Source organism: Tarenaya hassleriana, unplaced genomic scaffold, assembly GCF_000463585.1.
Source record: "Tarenaya hassleriana unplaced genomic scaffold, ASM46358v1 Cleome12, whole genome shotgun sequence".
Taxonomy (NCBI): Eukaryota; Viridiplantae; Streptophyta; class Magnoliopsida; order Brassicales; family Cleomaceae; genus Tarenaya; species Tarenaya hassleriana.
The window spans coordinates 532,588-558,571 of record NW_010962392.1 but is presented as its reverse complement, the minus strand read 5'-3'; the positions used below and the strand labels follow the sequence as shown (position 1 = coordinate 558,571).

The window sequence follows — 25,984 nt, the reverse complement described above, 5'->3', positions numbered from 1 at the left end:
TCTTTGCTTTTGCAAAAGCAAAAGCAATATATATACTTTCGTTAAAAGATGAGTAGCCCCATCGGCGCTCTTTCTCTTCTTTTTTTTCCCTTCTTTTTTTAATATATATATATATATAAAGGTTATGAATGATATTAGTTTTTATTTTGAATTTTTTGTTTTTATTTTTTCATTTTTGGTTTTTTATTATTTGTAAATCCAAAATCATTTAGTTTTTCAAAAAATTTAATATACAAAGTCTTGATTATCATTTTTTTAGATTCCAAAACCTCAAAAACATATTCCATTCAAGCCCTATATATTCATAAAGATTGGTGCCTCTTTGGCTCTTTTTTTTTGTAATCCTTTATTTTGATTGATTTATGTTTTGTCGTGACTGACTGGAGAACGTATATATATATATATATATATATATATACATATATATATATATATAATTGCAAGATGTGACATGAATTGAAACCATGTCATATATGATTTCAATTCAGTTCTACCTGGAGATCAAGAAATTGAAAATCATTAACTATCGTTATTAATATCCGTCTTTGTTTTTGTTTTCGGAGGTTTTAAAAAAAACATCTGGTACCCGTTAGACGAATACTTACGACTAAATGACGGGTGTCCTCGAATATCCGTACCCGTGTATATAATATTTTTCAATTTAAAATTAAACAAATATTCAACAAAATCATATATTTTGATTTAAAAAGACATTTAAAATTTGAAATTTTTTAAAATATTAAAATATACATAAATGTTTAGAAAGTTTTCAAATATATAAAATGATTTTAAAGTTAAAAGGATTATGATGTAATAAAAACATTATAAATTCTTAGATATTTTGGTAAATAGTTTAGAAATATAAGGATAATTTCGTCTTTTTATATATATATATATATATATATATATATGGGTATCCGTGGATATCCGTTCTCTAAATCTTTGAAACCCAAATTCATATCCATCATGCGGGTTTTTTGAATTTTAATAATCGTTTTCGTTTTCATTGAATATCGAATATCCATTTTTCGAGTACTCACGAGATCGGATATCCGCAAACCCGCAGATAACGGGTTTAAATAACCAGCCCTAATTTTGGTTATCGTTTGTGAAAAACAGTCATGCATGGCATGTTATTATTATAATAACTGCATATTATATCTTTATATATATATATATATATATTGTCATTTTGACATTTCATGTGTTATTATATTTATTTAAATTGAATATGGAAGTGGCCATGCACGATCTAATATAAGTACGTAGAATCTTCGGTAATTGTGCTATCTTTTTTTTTTCTCTTGCCTTTGAAGAAAATTAATAACGTCAGTATCAAGGATTCTATTACCTAGAAGAATGTTGGTAATAAATTTTCATTACTAGAGTGAATGAATTTAGTAAATATGAAAAGAAAGTTAAGGTTATATATATTAATAATCGGATCTATGTTAACAATATTGATGTATTGATATTATATATTTTTATCATAATCTTGACCACTTAAATATATATATATATATATAATTTAATATTAATTTTAGATGTACCATAAAACTAAACTAGTAAATGATAATTTTTTGTCCTATAATTAATATTTCCATATAAGAGTTTTCAAAGATGTGCCATTCGTTTGCTAAAGTTAATAATTGATATGGAAAAAAAACAAATATAGTTGAATGTTTGATTTTAGAGCATGGTGGGATCTGACCCTCTCTTTAATACGATTCATCTTTTACTTTTTATTTATTTATGGTCCTATGTTTTTATTTTATTGTTGGCTAAAGCAACTTCAAATCTATGTTACTCTTTTTTTTCTGATAATAAATTAAAAAAAATGAGCATAACCATTTACAAAAGAAAAAAATAAAATACTCCAAACACATATAACTTCAAACATAAGGAAGAGATTTGATGATTCAAAATCAGATGGTTCAATTGGTAAAAAAAGAAAAAGATGTCTATTCATATAGATTTCTTATCTTTTAAGAGATATAAATGTCCCCGATAAAATTTTAAATTATTAAAAAGAAATGGGATTTGGTGTGGCATGTTCTGTCTTCCTCCTAGGGTTTGGTTGATTTTTATTATTATTATTATTTCATTACAAATGTAATTGTAGTTTATGAGATTATGAATGGGTGGTCCATGGTGAGCTCACCGAAACACAATGCTTTGGCCCACTAGAAAGAAGCAAAATCATTTCCGTTGTTCTTACAAATTATTTTGTAAATATGCGGATTTTTATTTCCATGTTTTTAAACAGAATTTTAAAATAGTTCGGAATAATGGTAATATTTTTTGTCTTCATGCGAACTCGAATTCAGCTTTCTCTTCGCTCGCACAGGTAAGTTATCGATTCCCTTTAGCTTTTGATTTGTTCCATCTAGGGTTTCGATTTCTCTTATTTCTCAATCGGTTTCTGGTTTTGGCGAGCAATTTCACACCTGGGCTTCGATTTCGGTCGGGAAATCAAACGGGTTTCTGTTTGATTTAGTAATTTAGCTGGTAGGGATTTGAATCTTATTCTTTGCCCTTTCTGTGATTTTCTCAATCTCGAGACCTTTCACAATCACTGTTCGATGGGGTGATTGAGTCGAATCTCGATTCTTTGATCGGTTCTGAGAAAGATTTCTCTATTGCAACTCTGTTTCCCTGATAAACCCTAAACCCTAGTCCAGGCTTGGCACTGTTCATGTATGTAAACTTGTAGATGATTAGACATATAAGTTTCATCAACTTACATAATCCTACGATTGAAGCAGCCGTGTCCTTACCCTCTTCTGTTGTTTGCCCAAATTGGATAGAGATGCAGAACCGTGGAGATATAGAGTAAATCCGTAGTTGTGAACTCGAAATCTTGCAAAAGTATCGAAAATTGAATAGGTTTTTGATATGAAGGGTTAGTTCTCCTGGTTCGTGATCATCAGATTGAATCGTCGAAGCGAGTTACGTAAAGAGATTGAAAGTGCACAATTTGATGATTCATGTTTGATCTGAGTTGGGTGTCGTTCCTTCTTTTTTCCTCAATCCTTATGCTTCAGATTCTTTGTTTTGTGATCCTCCTGCAAATAGAGCGTAGTTTTCCATGAAGTGAAACAATGTTCCCTTCCCTAAGGTCTGTATGGATACTTGAGTGCTATTTCAGGTCTCTGCTTATGGGATGTCATCAAGAACCGCAGAAACCATGGAGTGACTAATTTGTTATAGTTGATGCACTCCTACCCGATGAAACCAACCTGAGAGCACGACACTGATGTTTTCATAGACTCGGATGCAGAAGCAGGTAAGTCATGACTTCACTTTTTCCTTTTCTTTCCCTCGAAAATTAATTTGACGGTCGAGAAAACCCTTTTTTGGTGCACAAGCTTTCTCTGGGTTGAACGAAACATTTGTCTGTTCAGTTGATGTAATAGTGATCATGAACCGACAGGAAATGCCTCTTGCCTCTGCTCGGGATGGCGGTGAAAAATGGTCGGATCATATGATCGATAGACCTTCGCCCATCACAAATCTTTCTGTTTTCAGACAAGGGTTGATTCTATTTGAAGACAAGAACTCACAAAATGACACACCTGAGATTTGTCTCATGATGAGAAAGAAGAGAGCCATCCTTCAAGAACAGGACTATATATATCCATCTTCAAGTTACCCTCGAGCAAATTATGTTCGAGTTCTAGAGCTGATGGTTCTACCAATGGTAGATTCAGATGATCTATTACCAAATTTGAATCCTAGTCTATATAGAGGTCTCTCATGTTTTTGAGCAAATGATGCATTTGTATACACACGCGGTTATATTTTGCTGATACCTTTGTATTTTTTTAAATTTGAAAAAAAAAATCAGTTGTTTTAATAATTTTTATTAGTTTGGATATATTAGTTTTTTTTTTTTTTGTTTCCATTGGAGTGTTGATATTTTTGGTTAAAATAAGCATTTAGGTATATAATATTGTATGGAATTGATGGAAGTTTGGTGTTTTAGGGGTAATATTCCAAATTTTAAGAGCAAAATAGAGAATAAAAACAAATAAATTGGGAAAACGTTTTAATCGCGTAAAAACGACGATTTCAACGCGCAAAAGCTCAAATCAAATGCCTTGCATGGCGGCGCGGGAATCCATTCGAGTCGAATAAGAGAATCGATTTGTAGGAGACACAAGCCAAACGCAACTCTCCCTCTCTCTCTCCGAACCGATTTTTGCTCGCTGATTTTCTCAAGCTCGATCATCCATGGGTGATTCCCCTGCTCTTTTCTTATTGCTTTCTCCGCCATCGAAATGAATCTGTGATTCCAAGTTTTTCTGGTTGTGGCTTTGGTCAGATTCTGTCTCTGACGTTGTTTTTAAAATTTTTTGCTTTCCGTCTCTGTTTTTTTATGCGTTTCAGATTGCGAGAATCCTTTTCGCCGCATATTGAAGACGCTCGAGAGACCTGATGGTGGCGAATACGGCAAGTTCTTCAGCCTCCCTTCCCTCAACGATCCCAGAATCGGTGAGTATAAATCTCTAGATTTCGTTTTGGGAAGACATTGTTGTCCTGTCGCATGATTTTTTTTTTTTTCTTTTTTTGCGAGATCTCGTGTTTGATTCAGACAAGCCTTGTGGTTTGAATTGCAGAGAAACTCCCTTATTCGATTAGGATTCTTCTCGAATCCGCTATACGAAACTGCGATGAGTTCCAAGTTAGGAGCAATGATGTGGAGAAGATTCTTGATTGGGAGAATTCATCTCCCAAACAGGTTGAGATTCCGTTCAAACCCGCAAGAGTTCTTCTCCATGATTACACTGGTGTTCCTGCTGTTGTTGATCTTGCTTGCATGAGAGACGCCATGAACAAACTCGGGGGCGATTCTAGCAAGATTAATCCTCTGGTCAGTTTGTTTTTTTTCCCCTCATATGCTGAGAGAGAATTGTGTGAATCTCATTTAGATTCTTTTGTGTGCATTCGAGGGTTTGATTGTTGATCCTTGATACTCTCGCAGGTACCTGTACACTTTGTTGTCGACCACTCGGTTCAGGTTAACGTCTCGGGATCAGAGAAGGCAGTGCAGGCAAATATGGAGCTCGAGTTCCAGCGAAATGGCGAAAGGTTTGGTTTCGTCAAGTGGGGTTCTAACGCATTCGACAACATGTTTGTCGTACCCCCTGGATCCGGGATTCTCCACCAGATCAACCTCGAATATCTTGCCAAAGTCGTCGTCTTGAACACCACGGATGGAGTTCTCTACCCGGACAGCGTTGTGGGAACGGATTCTCACACCACTATGATCGACGGGTTGGGTGTCGCTGGCTGGGGAGTTGGCGGTATAGAGGCTGAAGCCGCCATGCTTGGACAGGTCATGAGCATGGTTCTACCTGGTGTCGTCGGTTTCGAACTAACAGGGAGATTAAGAGATGGAGTGACGGCTACCGATTTGGTCCTGACAGTGACTCAGATGTTAAGGAAACATGGAGTGGTCGGAAAGTTTGTCGAGTTCTATGGCGAAGGGATGAGGGAACTGTCTCTAGCCGACCGTGCCACCATCGCCAACATGTGTCCTGAGTATGGTGCAACCATGGGGTTCTTTCCTGTGGACCATGTCGCTTTGAAGTATCTTAAGCTGACGGGAAGAAGTGACGACACTGTCTCAATGATAGAGCATTATCTCCGCGCTAATATGATGTTTGTCGATTACAATGAGCCTCGGGACGAGATCGTTTACTCCTGTTCACTGGAATTGAAGCTCGAGGACGTCGAGCCCTGCATTTCCGGGCCAAAGAGGCCGCACGATCGTGTTCCTCTCAGGGATATGAAAGCCGACTGGGGCACTTGCCTGAACAATAGGCTCGGATTCAAGGGATTCGCCATACCGAAAGAAGCGCAGAACAAGGTCGTAAATTTTGTCTTTCGGGGGACTAGAGCTCAGCTCAGACATGGAGCTGTTGTTATAGCAGCGATCACTAGTTGCACCAATACCTCGAACCCGAGTGTGGTTCTGGGTGCGGCCTTGGTTGCCAAGAAGGCTTACGAGCTGGGTCTGGAGGTCAAGCCATGGATCAAAACCAGTCTTGCTCCTGGTTCAGGCGTTGTGGCCAAGTATCTGCAGAAGAGTGGGTTGGAGAAATACTTGAATCAGCTCGGCTTCCATATCGTTGCTTACGGTTGCACCACTTGCATAGGGAATTCCGGCGATATCGACGAGTCCGTGGCTTCGGCCATAGCCGAGAACGACTTGGTTGCTGCCGCTGTATTGTCCGGGAACAGGAACTTCGAGGGACGGGTTCACCCCTTAACAAGAGCCAACTATCTCGCTTCCCCTCCTCTCGTTGTAGCCTATGCCTTAGCTGGCACGGTTGATATCGATTTCGAGAAAGAGCCAATCGGAACGGGGAAAGACGGCAAGCAGGTTTTCTTCCGAGACATCTGGCCGTCTAACAAAGAAGTGGCTGAGGCTGTGGAAGCGAGCGTTCTTCCCGATATGTTCAAAGCTACATACGAAGGGATCACCAAAGGGAACCCGATGTGGAACCAGTTGTCTGTTCCGACGGGCGCTCTCTACGATTGGGATTCGAAATCGACTTACATTCACGAGCCACCTTATTTCAAGGACATGACGATGTCTCCTCCCGGTCCTCGAAGCGTGAAAAACGCTTACTGTCTGCTCAATCTCGGAGACAGCATCACGACAGATCACATTTCACCGGCCGGTAGCATTCACAAGGACAGTCCCGCAGCGAAGTTCTTGATCGAACGAGGAGTCGGAAGAAGAGACTTCAACTCTTACGGAAGTCGTCGTGGAAACGACGAGGTTATGGCGAGAGGTACATTCGCAAACATCCGCCTCGTCAACAAGCTCTTGCGAGGAGAAGTCGGGCCCGAAACCATCCACATCCCGACCGGACAGAAGCTCTCTGTCTTCGACGCCGCGACGAAATACAAGAGTGAGGGACAAGACACAATCATCCTGGCGGGTTCCGAGTATGGAAGCGGAAGCTCTCGGGACTGGGCGGCAAAGGGTCCGAAGCTTCTCGGGGTGAAAGCAGTGATAGCGAAGAGCTTCGAGCGGATTCACAGAAGCAATCTCGTGGGAATGGGGATCGTTCCACTCTGTTTCAAGGTCGGGGAAGATGCCGAGACGCTCGGATTGACGGGTTTCGAGCAGTATAACGTCGAGCTGCCTAACGAAATCAACGAGATCAAACCCGGGCAAGACGTTAAGGTTATAACGGACGACGGAAAATCTTTTGTCTGCACTCTGAGGTTCGATACAGAGGTGGAGTTGGCTTACTTCAACCATGGAGGTATCTTGCAGTATGTGATCCGTAATCTGATTAACTCCAACTAATCCACAAAAATAGATTATTTACTTATTTTTATCTGTTAATCTGAATAATAATGCAGTTTAATTTGTCTATAATACATTGGAATTACATGTAATGAAAATGAATAACTACTTTCCGGAATTATGTAAATGTATACTCTTCTTCGTTCTTCTGTACCGGTTAGAAAATTACCAGACTACCCTTCACTTAACGATATAACGATCCTCGCGACGCAAATGACAATTTTATCCTTGGGAAGATTCGGTCTGAGTTCAAGAGTATTTTATACTCTGTTTCAATGGTTATTCATTTTTAGAAAATTATAACCAATATAATATTTTAATAAACGAATAACAATAAGAAAGAGCATTTGTACCGTAAGGCTATAGACATTAGGCACATATGCGAGAGGAAAGTGAGTATGTATGTGCATACATATATACAAACAGCATCATTTCTAAACAATTTCTAAATTTCATTCACGTGGGATTGGTATATCTCTAATCAATTGATCCAAAATCAAATCAAATATATGAAAAATATAATGATATTCTGTCTTTTTTAAATGTGGAGGCTGAATATTATCATGTAGTAACAACTTTCGAATTAAATCAATAAAATTTTATTTAATTTTCCCTTTTTTTTAAATGCCGATTAGGTCACCAGAGAATAATCCAGCTGCAAAGGCCCAATTTATTCACAACAATTTCAACATTTAAAAAATAAATAAATTCACAAGTTGGGTTATGAATTATTGGAAAAAGACAATGATCCATCATCTCAATTTGGTTTTTGATTAGAGAAAAAAAAAATATTCGCATCACTTTGTTTGGACCACCTTTTTTTTTTATCTTTACTAGGTAATAACCCGCGCGAATCGCGCGGACTAAATATTTACGGTTTTACATAATTTTTTTATTAATTTTAAAATTAAATATAATATATTTCCGTTGTGAAATTTACTAACCACTAAACAACATGGGTCCCATTTTCTTGATTAGAGACAATGAAAAATTTTGTCGTCTTCTTTAATCAACGACAAGGCGTAATCTCATTTATAATATCTTTTTTTATTTAAATTCAATAAATTTAATTTACACGGTCAATATTTTCAAAATATAATCTAAAACGTGCTACTTATTTTTTCAATCTTTAGGCGAGTCCGTTAATTAAAAAAAAAACAATTTCCTTCTTTCAAATATCCGACCAAAAAACAAAAAACAAAAAGAAAAATATTACTCCCCCCCTCCGTTTCTCAATAGATATCCTTTGGAGAGTATTTTTATTAATTAAAAATATTTAACTTCAATATAATATTAAAGATCTAATAACTTCAGTATATATGTTTTTTTATGTTTTTTTTAAATCGGAAAAAATTCTAAAAACAATATGGGACTATTGTTTATAAAATTTATAATCAGATAGTATCATCGATCTATAGATTCTCCACCATTATTCACTGTAATTTATACAGCCAAATCGGTCTCTCGAGAAATAATATATAAATAAATTAATAAAACTCATAAAAAGATATGATTATTACATACAACGAGTATGAGCTGTACCTATGAACCCATACATATATATATATATATATATATATAATACATCCAAAAATTAAAGCAAAAAAAAGATCAGGAAAAGAGCAAAGACATGTGCCTATCCCACTAAACCCAGTGACAACTCTTCGCCAGTTTTATTCATTGCCGCGTACGGAGAAGCCGGTCGCCGATCGTCCTCAGCTCGAACGTCTTGACCGAGAGGCCCACGTCCCGAAGGGTAGTGTCCAGTACGTACGGATTGCCCCGGAAGACGATCCGTGTGTCGTTGAAGAGGTGACGGCAAGGCTCTCGGCGCTGAGAGATGGATCCGTGGTAATGGAAGTATCGGATCTTCCCCTCGGCCTTGTGGTAAGTTCTCCCCTGCAGATTCTGCGACATGTGGACGCCGGTCGCGAACACGTTCCTGGGTTGGACGGCGTATTTCCTGTCCATTCGAGGGACCTTCTTCACGTCCCGGTAAGCTAGTTTCTCGAATCCCCATTTCCTGAAACGAGGACAATCGCTCGGTTAGAGATCTCAATTTTCTCAGTTGAATCAATCTTAAGCTGAGGTATTAAAGCATATATTATCATAGAATGTGATTTTGGTTATTTCCCTTTGTGAGTACCAAAAAGTTGGAAACTTTGAATATGAGATGATGATCACTCAACAATAGACAGTCATAACTCTTAAGCTAAGGCATTGAAGCATATGTTAATATAAATTACAATTAGAATGTGATACTGGTCATATGACCACTCTAAGGTTTAATCAATCTTAAGCTAAGGGCATTGTTAAAGCATATATTATAATCAGAATGTGAATTTGGTCATACGCCTATGTGGGTATCAAAAAGCTTGAAACTTTGAAGCATTTTCTCACCCACACAAAAAGGAAAATTGTAAAGAAAGCGAATTCAAGAATCTGACTCTGTTAACATAAAACGTGAAGATTGAATCAGATGAAACCGGATTCTATGTTATTCCAAAGCCAAGCAAAATTCATGATTTGGTGGGTGAGAGGTTCAATAATTCAACCGACAACAAGACAATCTAACCAATGATTTCTCACCATCAGTTCTTCTCTGTACAGTCACTCTCAGTTCTAAATCACCAAAAATCAACCGTTATAACACTGTTAATCTCGTTGATCTAACGACGAGGATTCATCAGAGAATTGAAACTTTGATGAAATGGAAACACAGAAGTAAACCCATTTCAAGTACCTGTAAGTTCTCGCCGGACCGTCGCCGGAGAAACAGAGCTCGCTGCTCATCGGCATCTGCTCGATGGTGAACTGAGAATACTCGTCCATGGATTCCATCACAGATGCGATAGTGTTCTTAGGCGGCACGTAGATGAACTCGTCCACGTCGAAGAAGAACATCCACTTCGTCATGAATCTGTACCTGTGCAAGCAATCATTCACCACCATGAACTGGTTATGGTAATACCCGTCGAACCGCTCCTGGTCCCGGATGTCGTGCAAAGTCACGCGTCCGAGCTCCATCCATGGCCGCAGCACCTCCAGCACCTCCTCGTGGACCCCACCCGCGTCGTGGAGCACGAAGTGTGACCTCTCGCCGAAGAGCCGCGCGTGGTACGCGATCCACTCCCTCACGCGCTGCGGGCTTAGGTTTCCGTACAGGGACGAGCCGCAGTAGAGGTAATCGTACTCGGGACGACGGCGGCCCCCCGTCGAGTCGTAGAGCTCGAAATCGACGGCGTTTGGATTCTCCGACAAGACACGGATCGTGTCGGTGACGTTCCGATCTGCGTCGCCGGTTGTCGCGTGGAGGAGGAGGGACCCGCCGGAGTTGTCGGCGTTAACGGCGGAGACCGACGGGAAAGTGCAGTTGACGACGACGGCGGTGTAGACGCGACCGTACCCCCAATCAGGTAGGATCTTGGATCCGTCGCCCCGAATCCGTTCCCGGGTCTTTTTCATGTTGCGGAATATCCTTAATCCTTCATCCACCATGCCCGAGTGGCTACAAGCTGCAAATACAGAGATGAATGTAATTTCGTTTGGTTTTACTTCCGGAACCATTTTCCTGAACAGGTCTAAGGCTTCCCTTCCATTTCCATGCATCCCATAAGCCATTATGATCACATTCCAGGTTATCACATTTCTGACTGGCATCTGATCAAACACTTTTCTAGGACAGGCCGATAACGGCGAAGCTGTTAACGCCGCCTCTGTAAGCGCTCATGGAGACGAAGTTATACGCCGCCCAGCCGAAGCCGGAGAAGGACCGTTTAATAACGCCGTTACCCATCACTGATTCCGTCGCCGCGTCAGGCGGAGGAGGAGGAGTGTCACCGTCGCCGGCGGTGGAGTTGACGGGGGAGACGGCGGAGATGCGGGAGATGCAGAAGCGGAGATCGGAGGCGGAGATGGAGAACGAGGAAGGGAAAAAAGGGAGGAGAGTGGCTAAGGTGCAGAGAACGAGCAACGCCATGAACGTGAGCTTGAGCTCGGCGGAGAAGTTCCAAATGACTCCGACGAGGAGCTTCTTGTCTTTGGAGTGTTGATCTCTATCTTTCCCCATAGCGATTACGTTTCACACCATCAATGGCGAAGAACACGCACATAAAATGGAAGTACAGTGAGAGAGAGAGAGAGTGAATGATGGGATGGGGAAAAGAGGGAAGAAGAAGAAGAAGAAGATGAACAGATTCTTCTCTCTGTTTACAACTGTAGTATTTGTCTCTTTATATGTCAAATTTCCATTATATCTCTAGAAATACTTATTATTAATTAGAAACAATTTAAAAAAAACATTAAAATTACATAAAAAAAAATTCAAATATTATTTATTTGAAATAAAAATATAATTCTAAAATCGTAATCTAAAATAAACGGAGAGAAATAATTGCCAACAACTGATTATATATTTGGTAAAAATTGAGAGATTAAAGCCAATGATTGATTTAGATGGAAAACAATATAATTGAAGATTTCGCCATTCCCATATCTGAAAGGGACATCGCTTTGTACGTCTGCATGCATGTGGATCACAGATTTGGGAATTTACCATCAACTAACTTCACATCTTTACCGTAATTCCATTTTATTGGATAAAATACCATTGGAATTTACCTTTAATCCCACCTAACGCTGATCAATCCATCACCAAACATATTCCCTTCATTTGTAGAAAGCGGTAAGAGTTAAAAGCTTGAAATTTATATAACTTTTTTTTTTTTGATAATCTGTAAGTTTCACCGGGCCTTTGGCCCAACTACATCTCCCAGAGTACCGGGACAATCCATGTGAAAACATCTCCCCAACCAGGAATCGAACCGCCAACCTCTAAAGTGTTTTACATCCGTCTGCTAACCATTCGTCCACAAACTGTTGGATAAATTTATATAATGTTTAAACATGGTTTTTTTTAATAAAAAAAAAAGAGAACAATAATCAAATATGAGATGAAGCAAAGAGCCTCCACCGCAGCCCACGAGGACCTGCGTAGGTGTTATTTGACGGAATGTGGAATAAAGGTTATGGCTTTCTTTCCCATAATAATTAAAAATTGTCGGTTTTTTTTTATTATTTTGTATTTTTGGTTTTCCTCCCTGCCTTTTTGTCAGATTTGCAGATTTACCCCATTTTGATAATTTCTAGTAGTATCTGACACCCCAAAATCAGAAATCATCTGTTGGTGAATTATCATTATGTAGTAGACTGGTTGAAATGCACAATTCTTTTTTTTTAAATACTGTAAAACAGTAATAATAATTCCGAAAATAATATCGTTTTACTATTAATTTCATTTTAAAAGAAAAAAAATGTAAAAAATAAATAAATTCCATAGACAAGGGTGTGTTTTCGTGCCCTAAACTCTAAGAAGCTTTTTGTCTCTCCCTCGCAGGACACCGACGCGTGGGATCCACTCGCCCATTCCCTTTCGTCGGGAAAATGATAAATTCGTTATTCAATGAATAAAATATTTCATATTAAAATCACACCTTTTAACATCTGTCTTCCACGTGTCGCTTTCTCCACCTGCCCACATTATTCTCCTCCCAACGTTTCGATTTTATTTTTTATTTTTTATTTATTTACCTTTGGCCTCGGTGTTGGAAAACGGTCGAAAAGCATGGATTGCTTGCATGCTCGTCGAAATGTCTCGAGTGCTCATGATTTTTCCTTTATTTTTCTTTTTTTTACGTATTTTTTGTGTTTTTGGTAATTTACATATTTTTGTTTCTATTATAGTCTAATTAATACAATGGCACAATGTTTACTATAACCATAAGTTCATAAATTAGTCGCAATTTTTTTAAAAAAATCAATAATAAAAAACCAAAATTCTGGAAGAAAAAATATCAAATGAACGGATGAATTGGCCTTATTAAAAAAGAAATTATTTATGTGATTTTTTGTTTTGTAAGTATTTATAAAGGTTATATACATGGTCACATTTATTTACCATGAAAAGGCCCACATGGCCGGACATAGAATGGGCCACGACAATTAACGTTGGAGGCCTTCATTTTCCTTTATTGGCCTTCGTGTTTGTCCCAGATTTGATCTCTTCGGAGAGTCGTGATTCGGTTCGTTGTTTAATGAACCGGACGGTTCGGTTTGGTTCATTAGAACCGGACTTCGGTTTAGGTTTAGGGTTTGTTAAGAAAACACTCTTCTTCTTCATTCTCGGGAGCTCGCGACTGTTTTGCAAAAGAAGACACAGACAGGAGGGACGACGGCTATCGGAGGAGAAGACGGCGGCGAATAGGGCAGAGGTGCCTTTTGGTTTTGATTCAGTAACGAGTGATGTAGGGTTTTTTAAGAGTTTTTTCCTTCTCGGTTCATCTTTCCCTGAAATAATTGATCTGGGCAATTGGATTTCGGCATGGAAGAGATAACGGCGTAGCGATGTGCTGGGAAGGATACGAGAAATCCAGTTATGGAGTTCTGTCGTATAGTTTGCGAAGTCTAATGATGCTAAATTCGCTTGATACTTAATTGTTTTGGCTCATTCTTATATACACTCGGTCGTATTGCTGAAGCCCAAGTTCGAAAGTTCCTTCCGTGTTATATACTGTGCGACTCGCAGCATTGCTGTGATTGAGAAAGTTTATAATTTTCTTTGAAAACAAACCCGAGCTCTGCTTTTAGATGCATTTTGTACTTGTTAGTTTTGTTAATCTTCTGACCAGTTTTTTTTTTTTTGGTGGCTTATACCATCTGTAGTTCAAGGGCAAATGGCTAGCGGAAGCCTGAAGAGAATGATATCTGCAGCAGTGACACAAGGGGTGACTGAGGCAAGGGCAAGGATTTTCGGGCATATGCTTAACCCGACGGGGGAGCGGTCTCCCCATAAGTTATTGCGGAAGAAGCTCATCGGTAAGAAGGTTGCTGAATGGTATCCATATGACATCAAGCAAGATTTTCCTGAAATTATGGCTAAACAAGAACAAGAGTAATACCTCCTAATCCCTTCTTTTTTGTTCTCCTGTAGTTCACATTCGCGTTCATTGCCCTGCTTATTTTATCGCCTAAGGCAGTTAGATGAAGCTCAAACTTTGGAGCATAGAGTTTTTGTGAAGCTTATGATGCAGAGTTTAGTACTTGTTGGTAATGTTTTTTTATGAGAAAATGCTGGAAAGAAACTTTGGAAGAGGGAGTGGTCTGTTTACTCGAGAGAGAAAACATGATAGATGTGGTTCTTATTTCCTTTTCCGGGGCCCTTGGAGAGAATTCGGTATGTCAAGTAAGATCATTTATTTTTTCTTTCCTTGAAGAAAGGGTAGTTTAAGGTTTAGGTGAATGCTCTCCTTGTGCATCAGTTTCATTTAGTGAAAGTCTGCTGCTTTTGCTAAGCTGAATTCATAGGCTGCTTTCTCTGATTTCATGTGTGTGTTTTTTTAAATATTGTGTAATGGAAGGCGTTTATCGAAGCTTGAGATGTTGAAGCGTCGTGGGAAGGGACCTCCCAAGAAGGGTCAAGGAAGACGTGCTGCTAAGCGTAACAAGTAGAAGTAAATTTGTTAAAGACATCTCTTCACTTGCATTGGTATATTTCCGGTTACCAGACAGAACTAGCATGGTTTCTGCATTATGTTTTGAACTTTCTCTGAGTTGTTCCCATGTCCTACTCAGAAAAAAAAAAAGTTGTTTGCTTCAACTTGGCCCTTATCTAGATGACTTCCTCATCTATTTTTCCTCTTGTTTTCGTTATTATAATTTGAGAATAAGGAAGTTTAAGGACCATGATTCTTTAAAGTATGCTGCTTTCTTTCCATTACAAATGAGTGTACTCGAATGAAAAAATAATAATCAATACTGTATATATATATATATATATTGTGTTACAAGAGAGATGCAGTTTAAGAAAGGCAGTAACCATTACAATTACAAACTCTACCCTCATCTCACCAATAGTCTCCACAGGAGCAAGTTCCATCTTTGAAGTGATGGAACCTCCTCACATCTCTCAGGATGATTTCCCTATTGACCATTTTCGAGATGAACTTTGTGGCAAGATGGCAGTCATTGCAGACCCTGAGGTTCTTGGCAACCCTAATGGTGGTTCCAGGAGGTGTGTTAAGGATGCCGAATGCAATTGCCAGTTTCTCGCTATGCCCACACAGCAGAACTTCTTTTTCATCCTCTTCCACATTGTGAAGCACACATGATGTGTCGGGTACATATCCTTCATTTCTCAGTTTCTTCCACAGGTTCTCGAGGAATCCATGGAGCTTTTCGCTTTGTGGGTGCGATGATTCTCCGGCTATAAACTTATGTACTTCATCCCCACACTCAATCCAGCTGCAGCCAGGTTCTTTCCTCACACCTTGTTCTTTCATCTTTCTCCTAATCTCCGTTGCCTTGTCCCAGAGACCTGCTGATGAATAAATATTGGCAAGGAGGACATAGTGACTAGCCACATCAGGCTCCAGCCGAAGGAGATTCCCTGCAGCAATTTCTCCTATTTCTATGTTCTTGTGGATCCGACAAGCTCCAAGCAGGCTACTCCAAGCATCAGCTCTGTCAAAGTCACGAGGCATCGTGTTCATGAGCTGATAAGCTTCCTGGACTCTGCCAGCTCTCCCGAGCAAGTCTACAACACAAGCATAATGGTCTGAGCTAGGTTCAACCCCATATTCGTTTTTCATGTTGCGGAATATCCTTAATCCTTCATCCACCATGCCCGAGTGGCTACAAGCTGCAAATACAGAGATGAATGTAATTTCGTTTGGTTTTACTTCCGGAACCATTTTCCTGAACAGGTCTAAGGCTTCCCTTCCATTTCCATGCATCCCATAAGCCATTATGATCACATTCCAGGTTATCACATTTCTGACTGGCATCTGATCAAACACTTTTCTTGACAGGTCCAGGCAGCCACATTTCGCGTACATGTCAACTAATGCGCTTCCTACAGCGATATCAGTTGCCAACATGTTCTTGATGGCATAAGCATGGATTTCTTTCCCCTTTGCTAATGCTGATAGAGCAGCGCAGCCGGGTAGGATTGTCATCAGAGTGATGGAATTAGGTTTCAAACCAGTCCGGCTTGTTTTTTCTCGTACGTTTATTTCTGTTTCTTCAGGGTTTTGCATCTTACGCAGCAGAAGGAGAGCGGCCTCATGGTGATCTGAGATGACATAACCCGTGATCATCGTGTTCCATGAAACTACATCTCGATCTTCCATACTATCAAATATCATCTCGGAGGTGTCGGTCTTTCCCAACCTGGAATACATATCCATCAGTGCATTCTGCACAAACTTATCTCTAGCCAGACCTCGTTTTATGACAAATCCATGGAAATCTTCCTTTCTGGAGAAGGCATCAGAACGAGCACAAGCAGGGACAACACCCGCCATTGTAGTTGTATTAGCCAGAAGCCCAGATGTCTCCTCCATTTCAATGAACAGCATCAATGCTTCCTCGTCATGATCGTTCTGGGCATACCCAGTGATCATAGCATTCCAAAGACCTAACTTTCTATCAAAGATTCCATCAAAAACTCGGCGGCCACTCTCCACCTGCTTACAGTTGCAATACATATCGACCAAAGCACTTCCCACGAAAGAATTCTCGGTCAGAATGCCATTCTTCAAAGCATAGGCATGCATTTCTTTCCCTGTGCTTAGCATCTCCAAATGCGAGCAAGCAGGGAGAACACTTGCTATGGTGAACCCATCTGGTTTTGCTCCTTGTTGCACCATTTCTCGCAAATGCTTCAACGCTTCCAGAAACTGCTCGTTCTGGCAGAAAGAACTCAGCATTGTGTTCCATGTGACCAAGTCACGGCCTTCGAACATTCCCAGTAAGATCTCAGAATGTTCCAACTTTCCCAGTTTACCGTACATGGCCATCAGAGAGTTGATGATAAACGTGTTCAAGTTCCCCGTTCTCAAACTATAGGCATGGATCTGTTGTCCGAGCTTCAAGCCGCCCTCGAGCTGATGCAAATTCGAGCAAGCGAGTGCGATGCTCACCAAAGTAAAGGAACTAGGCTCAGTGTTATCATCCAACATAGACCGAAATGCCTCTAACGCCATGTCCCACTGCTCGAACTTACACAAAGAAGAGATGTATGAATTCCATGATACCTGGTCTCTATCGGATATTTTGTCGAACACCTTGTAGGCACCCCCTAAATCTCCGCACTTGCCGTAGAAATTCACGAGGGTGTTAGCCACAGTGACGGAACTCAACCCATACCCGAACTTGAAAACATGGGCATGAACCTGTCTCCCCAAATTCAAGTCTTGAAGATCCGCAACAGCCTTTAGCACAGCAGGGAAAGCGAAATTATCAGGTGATACGCCCGAAACAATCATGTCGATGTAGGTCGAGATGGCTTCACGGAGTAGGTTGGATCGAACTTTCCACCGGAGTGACTCGATCCACGACTCCGGCGACCGTGATAGCGAATTGGGTTTCGACAGTGAGACATCGACGGCGACCGCAGCGGCGGAATGAACGGCGGGTGGAAGAAGAGAAGGGGGGTTTTGGCGGGAAAAGGAAAGAGGTTGACAAGGGAAGGGGAAAGAGAGAGGAGAGAGAAGTTGAAGGCAGGAAGAGAACATCTATGGAGTCTAGACAGTGTTTGTTCATACAACTTTGGCCCGAAACTGTTTTATCTACAATGGTGATGAAGAAGAAGGAACGCACGCACCTTAACAAGTGTTACGAAGCATCCATATTTGATGGCCCAGAGCTTCTCACAGGAGACGAATTTGATAAAGAAGAGAAAAAAAAAAGTGGATTTTTCCTTTGATTCATCTATATGAGCTAAGGACAAAAATACCCTGTTACTGTAAATTTTTTAGCAACAAGACAAGAGTACAGAAAATCATTGATTCATCAAGAACCAGATGCACATATGGAACAACATAGAGAGACAATGTCTCACAAGTTCAACTTGTCAGACTGGAGCAGTTCTCGGACAGCAGCCAAGTCCGGAAGAACAGTGGCTCCGTCTTCCCTCCAGTCCTTAGCCGCAGCTGTCTTGAACCTATCAAGCAGCAATGCATGCATGCCTATGCTCTTTGCAGGGGCATAGTCTTCCCTCATGCTGTCTCCGATGTGCAGAACCTCGTCCGGAGCGACGTCCCCTGCCCTCTCGAGGGCTATCTGGTAGATTCTTGGGTCCGGTTTCTCGACGCCTTCCAGACCCGAGAACACACCAAAGTCCCATTCAGTTCCCTGGACCATGGAGTAGTAGTGTTCAGTGAATGTCAGAAAATTTTGCCTATGTCTTAAAAGAAACTCGAAAGATTCTTCAATCCTCTCATGAGAACTGAAAATTCTATGGAATTTCAAATTCAGCTCAATTTTGCCATGCAAAGTCTAGAGCTAGTACTGTCAGCCAATGGATTATACATCAATCAGGGGACCAACAGTATAATAAACCCTACTTTAAGCCACATTACCTGGTTCAAACCCAAGGCAGGCAGAATAACGTCTTTATACCGGTATTCTGCATTACTAACAAGCCCTACTTTAAGCCCCTTCTCACGTGCCCATCTTAGAAATGGCTGAGAGTCCTGAAACACGACATAAGGTGCAGCCGAACCAAAAGATGCGTATATGCGCCTGAATATCTTCTCGAACGTCTCCTCATCATAGTCGTATCCTGCCTGTTACATCGATAAAAGAAAGGACCAAGACATTACAGGTGAATAAGGCATTCAAAGAGAATATAACTAGACGATTCTACAGGACAGAAGCGAGGAAACATGCCTGAGGAATGTCTGTCTTACCTTCACGAACGAATCTCTCACGCACGTCTTCCACCACACAATGTTGGGCATTTTTTCTGCAAACCCAAAACAAGGATAGGTCTGGGCCATCTCTGTGTAAGCCAGTTTAAAGCCTTCATGGACTCTTTTGTAGTCAGGGCAAGGCAAGCCAACAGCTTTGGCAGCCATGCAGTAGTAATCACCAAGCTCCCCTTTGTATGCTATGAGAGTGCCGGTAACATCCACTGTGACGCATCTCAACTTTGACAGAAGGGACATCGGGTAGATTATGGCACCGAGCTTGAAAATTCGACAGTAATGTCTCAAAGGAATTTTTGTTCAATGTGTAGCTCCAATGAATTTGACTTTTTGTCCAAAATTTCAATGCAGGGCTTCAATGAGGCATCAGAAACTAAAACCTGCACAATTTTTATATACAAAGTTACCAACTGACTAGGCCTTGAGGATAAAACAACATGATTTGCACAGCGTGCAGCAAGTACATGTGCCAGATCAATGCCTAAGCCCGATTAGATTATGTGCTACCAGGGAACTAAGAATGCAGAAAAATGAAGTTAACAAACTGCGGCTTACATGTTCGAGGAGAAGATCAGCCATTAGATACTCATGAAACTAATCGAATCAGGGAATCAAAGAACAAAAGCCACATTAATAGCATCTAATCAGTATTACTTTTGCCCTTTCTATTTCCGAATAATGAGAGTTTATACTTCAAAATGCCACATCCATGACCCTAAAAGCGCACGCAATCCACCTACAGAATTTTCTAGGAATCACGAAAAGGGAGAACAAAAATCGAAAACTTTGTTGCATTTCCAAACACCCCTTCCTTCTCAAGATACTTTAGAGAAGAACAAGAATCCCCATTCGGTGTCTGGATCAGTACTTGAAAACAAACATGTCTGCCAATACAGGTATGTCTGGTAGGTGATACCAATCTTACCATCTAGCTCAGGATCACTTGCCCGTATCGAACAACAAGAAACAATAACAATCACCAGTGACTCAAAATATAGGTAGAAATCCAGTGATAGCTCGAAAGACCGATTTGACTTAGTCATTTGACACCATTGACAGGCTGATTCATAATCGAATTCAAAATAGTTTCTTGAACTTAGTTATGGATGAGAATCCAAGCACGGTGGGTCGTGATCAATCCCCGAGAGCTTAAATTTTTCAGTACAACTGTACAAGTACAAATCTTCCTTCTGATACTACACGAGAAACTAGTCCAGAAAGGTAAATGAACACAAGAAATCTGATCAAAATTCAGGTTTTTGGTTCAACAGTGCAAACTAGCCAGATGGAAGATGATGTTAAACCCACCCACAAAAAAGTACAAAACACAAAGAAAACATACGAACTCAAGAGAAGGGACAATTGCGATAAGGGATCGCATCCACGTAAATACAGTTTCCAGCGACAGAATTTTCAAACGTAAGGCCACTGAACTATAAGATTTCCACGAAACGGATCAAAGCTCTGAAACATATGAAAACCCATAAAGAGAGAGAGAGAGAGTCGAAATACCCAGAAGCTGAAAATGGGGAGAATCTGGAATTACATGGAAGCAACCGCCATCGTTTTCCTGTCACTTCTTCTTCTCCTTGTTCTGGGTTTTCCCCTCACCTTGAACGCCACACCAAAACTGGAGCGCAGCAAACACACACGAATATTTCCGTGTCCGCACGTGTAAGCGCTCACAGGAAGATGACCGATGGGATTAATGATTAATTACTTACTTAATCACAGGTTAATTAATGAATTATTTATTTTCGAAATTCCAGACCAGACGTAAAAAAAATTGAAAATAAATAACAAAATAGAAACCGTCTTGGATTGGGAATATGGAATCACCCGCTGTATTGGATGATACCCCGAAACCCGGTTTCAGGTTTTTTTCCGCTGCCTTTTTAGCTTTTCTCAATTTCAATTTTCCCATTTTAAAATTAATTCCCAAATTCTAGATTCAATCAGAGCGGTACATTTTCTTTCTACTTCGCCATTAAAAAAAATACAAAAAGATTATTGATAAATCCAATATATATTCATTTAAATCAGATTTAATCTATGCCCATAATGTGCAAAAATCTGATGATATTATTGTAAAATAACTGAAATTGTTAAGACATAGAAATAATAATAATAATAATAATAATAATAATAATGTAAAAGTGGGCTAAAACGACCATGGCGAAGCCTGTGTTGAATTTTGCTTAAAAAAATAGTTATGGGCTTGGCCCATGTAAAAATTCGTTTTTATTTTGAGCCCATCATATATATCGGATCCGGGTCGGATCTGATGCGGGTCGGTGTACGCTATGCTATGTAACGTTGCATTGCGTTTTCATCTTCTTCTCCCTCGCGGGTTCAGAAGAAGGGTGTTAGCGATATTCTGCTTCGCAGAATCTGTATTACCTTCTCTCGCACACAAGATGCTGATGAGAATCCCTTGTTCAAAGTACAGTGTGAATCCTTGTTATCTCCCTTAGATTGATTCATCCGTTAGAGTATCTGTTTTCGTTTTCTCCTTCGGTAACCCTAGAAATATCGCAAATTCTGCAAGAATTCCGAGCGGAGTAACCAACCATGGAAAAGGTTTCAGCAGCTTGCGCCATGGATTGGAGCATCAAGCTCGAGAAAGCTCTTCGCTCAAAAAACCCAGGTTCTTAAACCCTTATTCCCGCCCTTTAGCCAATTACACGATACTTGAATGTTGATATTCTGGATTCTTTCCCCGGGCTTTTCTGCTAAGTTTTCGGAATTTGATATGGGGTTCGGTTTTTTTGTGTACAGACAAAAAATCTCTCTTTTTGAATCTCGTACCTTGCCTTGATGTTAGTTCAGTTAATTGTCTTCTGTATTTTTATGACATTGTTTCTGGTTTTCAAATTTCTGACGGCTCCAGCTGTCGGAAACAATGGCAAAGGTGTTGCCTTTATTTTTAGAATCTCGGATCTCCATTCCTTGTCGTATTTTCACCTTCCTATTAGTCGTAAAATTTTGTTCTTTTTTGTTATTTCAGCTAGAGCTGCTGAAGTCATAATGGAGACCGGTGGAAATCTTGAACAATGGAGAAGAGAACGAGAACCTTCAACAGCGGTTTACAATATGTTTGGTCTTGTTCCTGAAGAGGATAGGCTCTTTGCAAATACTATCCTGTTGAGGCTAGTTGATGCTTTTTGTTCTGGAGATAAGCTTGTTAGGCTGACTGTTGTCCGGGTTTTTATGTCGATGTTCAAGCAAAGCAGGAGGAAGAAAAGGAGTGAATGGGCTAGAGGGTTTTTAGCAAAGGCCAGGGTGGAAAACCACTTGGAATTGCTGAAGAGGGTGAAGGATGTTTATGAAAATGGTGATATTGATGGGAGGGCTATGGCCTTAATTCTCTTCGGGTGTTGGAGAGATTTTGCCAGTGATTATGCTCCGATACGTTACTTGATATTCACCAGTATGGTTTCCTCGCATGATCTTGAGGTGAGCTGAGATCTTTGGCTTTCTTTTGATGGCTACTTCATCCAGTAACATCTTAACTTATCGGTTGTTGTTTCTTTTTCGTTATATCTCCTTTATCAATCTACCATCCCCATTTAGCGTGATTGATAGACATTTGTAAGGGGATACGCTTTTTGTAAACTGGAGCTATTTTCTGTTGTTTTGTACTTGCAGGTGAGATCATCTCTTTTTGCAGCAGCATGCTTTAGTGAAGTAGCAGATGACTTTGCATTGGTTGTTCTTGGGATGTTAGTTGACATGGTGACATTCCCAGAATTAGCGCCAATGACCAGGTTAGCTGCTGTGCGAGTTTTTGCAAAAATGGGATGCTCACATGCAATTGCTAATAGAGCATTCAAGGTTCTTTGTCTATTCCCATTCCATTTGCAATGATCTTTAATTTTTAATATGAAGTGTGTCTTGAACTAAATCTGCTGTTACAGAACAACTCTTTGCTCAAAATGAAATATCATTCTCATGTTGTTTCCATCTTGAAATTTCACCGCAAATGCATCCACAAAAAATGATAGTAGCCACCGGTGTTTAACATTGGTGTTCCATTACTTTTTTTTTTTTTTTGCAGAAAGGACTAAAGCTAATGCTGGATACCTCTGAAGAGGACAATGTGGTTGCATTTCTGGTTTCCCTGACTAAGCTAGCTGCAAAATCTACTAATCTAGCTTCTGAACTGGTATCTTCCATTTTAGTTTTTTGTGTAGATTCTGGCTAAGACATGTCTCAGTGAACCAGAAGCTTTATCTTCTAATTGCGAAATTTATATGGTGACCTTTGAAAGCTAAAACTTCGCAGTGATGTTGTTGTTTACTAGCAATAGAAAGCTAAAACTTTGCAGTGATGCCTAGATCACCTGAGGTACTTTGAGTCTTCTGCTAATTCTATTAGGTCTTTGCCACTCTTTTCTCGAGAGTCTGAGTTTAGTGGTCATTTAAGGAGGGAGGAGATATCGTAGCTCTCTTGGATGAATCTCTAGAAATAGAAACTGGCCCACTTTTGATTATTTTTCCTTTTAAAGGAAGACAAAAATCTAATTACATCGTGGTATGGGTGCAGAGAGAAACTGTGATGCCGTTTCTGGATGAAGATAAGACACCTCGTATACGAGCTGTTTCACTGAGGTGTCTCCATTTTCTCGTAGAAAGAGGGATGTGCTTCTCTCTTGTCCATGCAAGTACAATTGAAATGTTATCCAGCTTACTTAACAAAGCTGAACTCTCGCCAGATATGCTGATTCAAGCTCTTCAGATTTTGCATAAGGTGATTAGGAGGCTCAGAGAATTGTTTTTTGTTTTATTATCTCGAGTCGAAGATTCTGACTTATGTTTTATGCAAAATGCAGATACTTGCATACAAACTATGTACAGCTGATGCATCTGATTTTTCTCAGTTGATAATAATCGTCGAGAATGCATCCCATTCTCCAATCATGTCCAGCAGCTATTCAGCTATCAGTATTCTGGCAGATTTAGTAAACGGAATAGTTCAGACTGCAGAAAAGAGATCACTTGGGGTTCCTTCAACATCTCTGCCATTGCTGGTCATTGAATTAATTACTGGTAAGCTTACTTTGCTGTGTCGATCATGTGCTAATCCTTTTCAGGTTGATTGTGCTCTAGTTGGCGAGGTTCAAAACCTCTTCAATCGCCTCCGATTAGTTGGAAAACATTCTGAAATGGGACCTCCGGTTCTGGATAAGATCATCTTCCTTCTAGAATATGTCAGGGGCCTGGTTGATAGCTCAATGAAAATAGATGGTGCTGCTCCACTAGTTCTTGGCATTGTTAATTATAAAGGCAAAAGGGGAACAGTGGTAAGGTCAGAGCTTCTAGCCTGCATACATAAGTTCTTGGTTGCTTTCCTTGAGGATCTTGAGGTAGCTGATGCAATCTCATCTCAAACGTATGAAAAAGTGAAGCATATTGTTGAGTTTGTATGTTCATGCAGCTTCCTTGATAGATATACGCAAATGGTCTACTCTCTTCTATTACATTCTCAAGTGGTTTGGGGTTGGCTTGTGAATGAGACGAAGACAAAATGTGATGTGGACGGAAATTCAGACATCTTGCTTGTTCCTGGCTCGTGTGAATATGGAATCTTTACTCTTGAATGTTCAAATCAGATATTTACGGAGGGAGATTACTGGCCAGTTTATAGAGCTGGGATACATGCAGCTCGTTTAGGTGCATGGGTCACATCAGCTTTTATTTTTGCGCAGCTGAGAACCAAAGTTCAGTCTGATATTTACAGTGTCTGGTTAAAGTCATTAACTTATTTTGCTTATGCTGAGGGGAAAATCCAATTGCTCTCCTCACCAGTTGGTAATTCCAGGTTAGTCAATTGGTTGGGTTCGAATGATTGTCTACCGGAATTTTCCCTAGATACATCTGGAAAATCTGACCATAGCGTTGTTCTTCATGAAGCGTACAAGCATTTAGCCTCTTCTCTGGAAGCATTGGAGAGCAATGTAGCATCAATTGAAGTATTCTGTTTCCAAAAATGGTTTATGGTTCTTAAGAATCGAGTCCTGGGTACTGTGCTTGATTACTTTAAACTCCTAGACCTCTTCAATCAGGACATCAACAGTGGCAAGAAGCAAGCAGAGACTAGGACATTGGTTGGTTGCAATATTCTCAACCAGTTTACCCAAATTTCCATTCGGCTGCAAACATTGGCCAAGGAATATGATACTATGGCCACATGTTTCATTGACATAGATCATGGCAGTTCTAACATCATTGCTGAAGTTGCACTGAGCTGCTCAGTCCTGGCTTTTGCTGTTGGGTTTGCTCTTTTCATTCGAGAATTGCCTCTTCATGAAACTTTGGCTCCTTGCACTTCACGAAGCAGTTTATGCTCGAGGCTCATTCAAGATTTAGCTGGGCGTTTGTGGCAGGTTGATCCTGAAATCAGCAAAAACCTCACCCTTCTCGTTAAGGTTAATGAACCATCGAAGAACTGTTTCCACCTGCAACCTAGGAACCAGACATTGAGAGTCTGTGGCAAAGTGAAGGGTCTGCTCTCTATTTGCAGAGATGTCATTTCAGGCATTTCTAGCTTACGGGAACAGGTAAATGCAGTTCATGATAAGGAGATTATGTCTGAAATTACTAGGGAACATCATCATCTCCTTTCCGAGGCAGTTGTGAAATGGATTTGTATTCCTTTTGGCTCTCCAAAGTACTTCTTCTGCATAAGGTACTTTCCCAGTGCTGACTGTGAATAGTTCTGATTGACCCATCTTTTATTAGATATTTCTTCCCGTTATGAAATCTAAGCATACTTTACGTATATTTTACTACTTTACGTCGTTATAGAAAGCTAGATACTAATGTTATTCTATTTGTAAATGTCAGGCCTTTTGTTGGCTCGGAGCTCTTTACACGAAACTCAGATAGCAGGA

General features: G+C 40.1%; 5 protein-coding genes and 1 long non-coding RNA gene across 10 annotated transcripts in view; 4 read left to right on the top strand and 2 right to left on the bottom strand.

Moving 5' to 3' along the window:
• The first annotated feature begins 2,353 nt into the window (after positions 1–2,353).
• On the top strand, positions 2,354–3,877 carry LOC104806230. Its single transcript, XR_770590.1, has 2 exons — positions 2,354–3,286; positions 3,434–3,877. It is a non-coding gene; the product is annotated as an uncharacterized LOC104806230 (long non-coding RNA).
• A 227-nt stretch (positions 3,878–4,104) lies between these two features.
• Positions 4,105–7,495, top strand: LOC104806229 (aconitate hydratase 1-like). The gene is made up of 4 exons (XM_010531013.2): positions 4,105–4,237; positions 4,390–4,494; positions 4,620–4,873; positions 4,985–7,495. The coding sequence occupies exons 1-4, from the start codon at positions 4,234–4,236 to the stop codon at positions 7,325–7,327; spliced, it is 2,706 nt and encodes a 901-aa protein (XP_010529315.1). The 5' UTR covers positions 4,105–4,233; the 3' UTR covers positions 7,328–7,495.
• A 1,294-nt stretch (positions 7,496–8,789) lies between these two features.
• LOC104806225 (pentatricopeptide repeat-containing protein At3g57430, chloroplastic-like) lies at positions 8,790–17,992 on the bottom strand. The gene is made up of 3 exons (XM_019201711.1): positions 16,168–17,992; positions 10,071–10,987; positions 8,790–9,350 (listed from the first exon to the last, which is right to left on the bottom strand). The coding sequence occupies exons 1-3, from the start codon at positions 17,896–17,898 to the stop codon at positions 9,005–9,007; spliced, it is 2,994 nt and encodes a 997-aa protein (XP_019057256.1). The 5' UTR covers positions 17,899–17,992; the 3' UTR covers positions 8,790–9,004.
• Positions 13,489–15,079, top strand: LOC104806226 (28S ribosomal protein S33, mitochondrial). Of its 2 annotated transcripts, none has more exons than XM_010531009.2 (3): positions 13,489–13,596; positions 14,048–14,276; positions 14,743–15,079. In XM_010531009.2, the coding sequence occupies exons 2-3, from the start codon at positions 14,059–14,061 to the stop codon at positions 14,831–14,833; spliced, it is 309 nt and encodes a 102-aa protein (XP_010529311.1). In that variant the 5' UTR covers positions 13,489–13,596; positions 14,048–14,058; the 3' UTR covers positions 14,834–15,079. The 2 variants fall into 2 exon arrangements, with proteins under 2 accessions (XP_010529311.1, XP_010529312.1); XM_010531010.2 differs by having other exon boundaries at positions 13,534–13,629.
• Positions 17,993–18,064: 72 nt separating the features above from the next.
• Positions 18,065–20,768, bottom strand: LOC104806228 (haloacid dehalogenase-like hydrolase domain-containing protein 3). The gene is made up of 4 exons (XM_010531012.2): positions 20,605–20,768; positions 19,075–19,472; positions 18,745–18,951; positions 18,065–18,517 (listed from the first exon to the last, which is right to left on the bottom strand). The coding sequence occupies exons 2-4, from the start codon at positions 19,330–19,332 to the stop codon at positions 18,221–18,223; spliced, it is 762 nt and encodes a 253-aa protein (XP_010529314.1). The 5' UTR covers positions 19,333–19,472; positions 20,605–20,768; the 3' UTR covers positions 18,065–18,220.
• A 684-nt stretch (positions 20,769–21,452) lies between these two features.
• The window catches only part of LOC104806224, a 5,541-nt gene continuing 1,009 nt past the window's right edge, over positions 21,453–25,984 (top strand). For 2 of the 4 annotated variants that reach the window (XR_770589.1, XM_010531004.1), the window contains exons 1-7: positions 21,453–21,739; positions 22,100–22,548; positions 22,741–22,926; positions 23,150–23,257; positions 23,638–23,841; positions 23,924–25,779; positions 25,938–25,982. Coding sequence is in view for 3 of the 4 variants with exons in the window: in XM_010531004.1 (XP_010529306.1) it covers positions 21,664–21,739; positions 22,100–22,548; positions 22,741–22,926; positions 23,150–23,257; positions 23,638–23,841; positions 23,924–25,779; positions 25,938–25,982 (2,924 nt within the window). In the remaining variant the exon portion in view is untranslated. The remainder of the gene's footprint in view (positions 21,740–22,099; positions 22,549–22,740; positions 22,927–23,149; positions 23,258–23,637; positions 23,842–23,923; positions 25,780–25,937; positions 25,983–25,984) is intronic. The other 2 variants (XM_010531006.1, XM_010531005.1) reach the window with 2 other exon arrangements.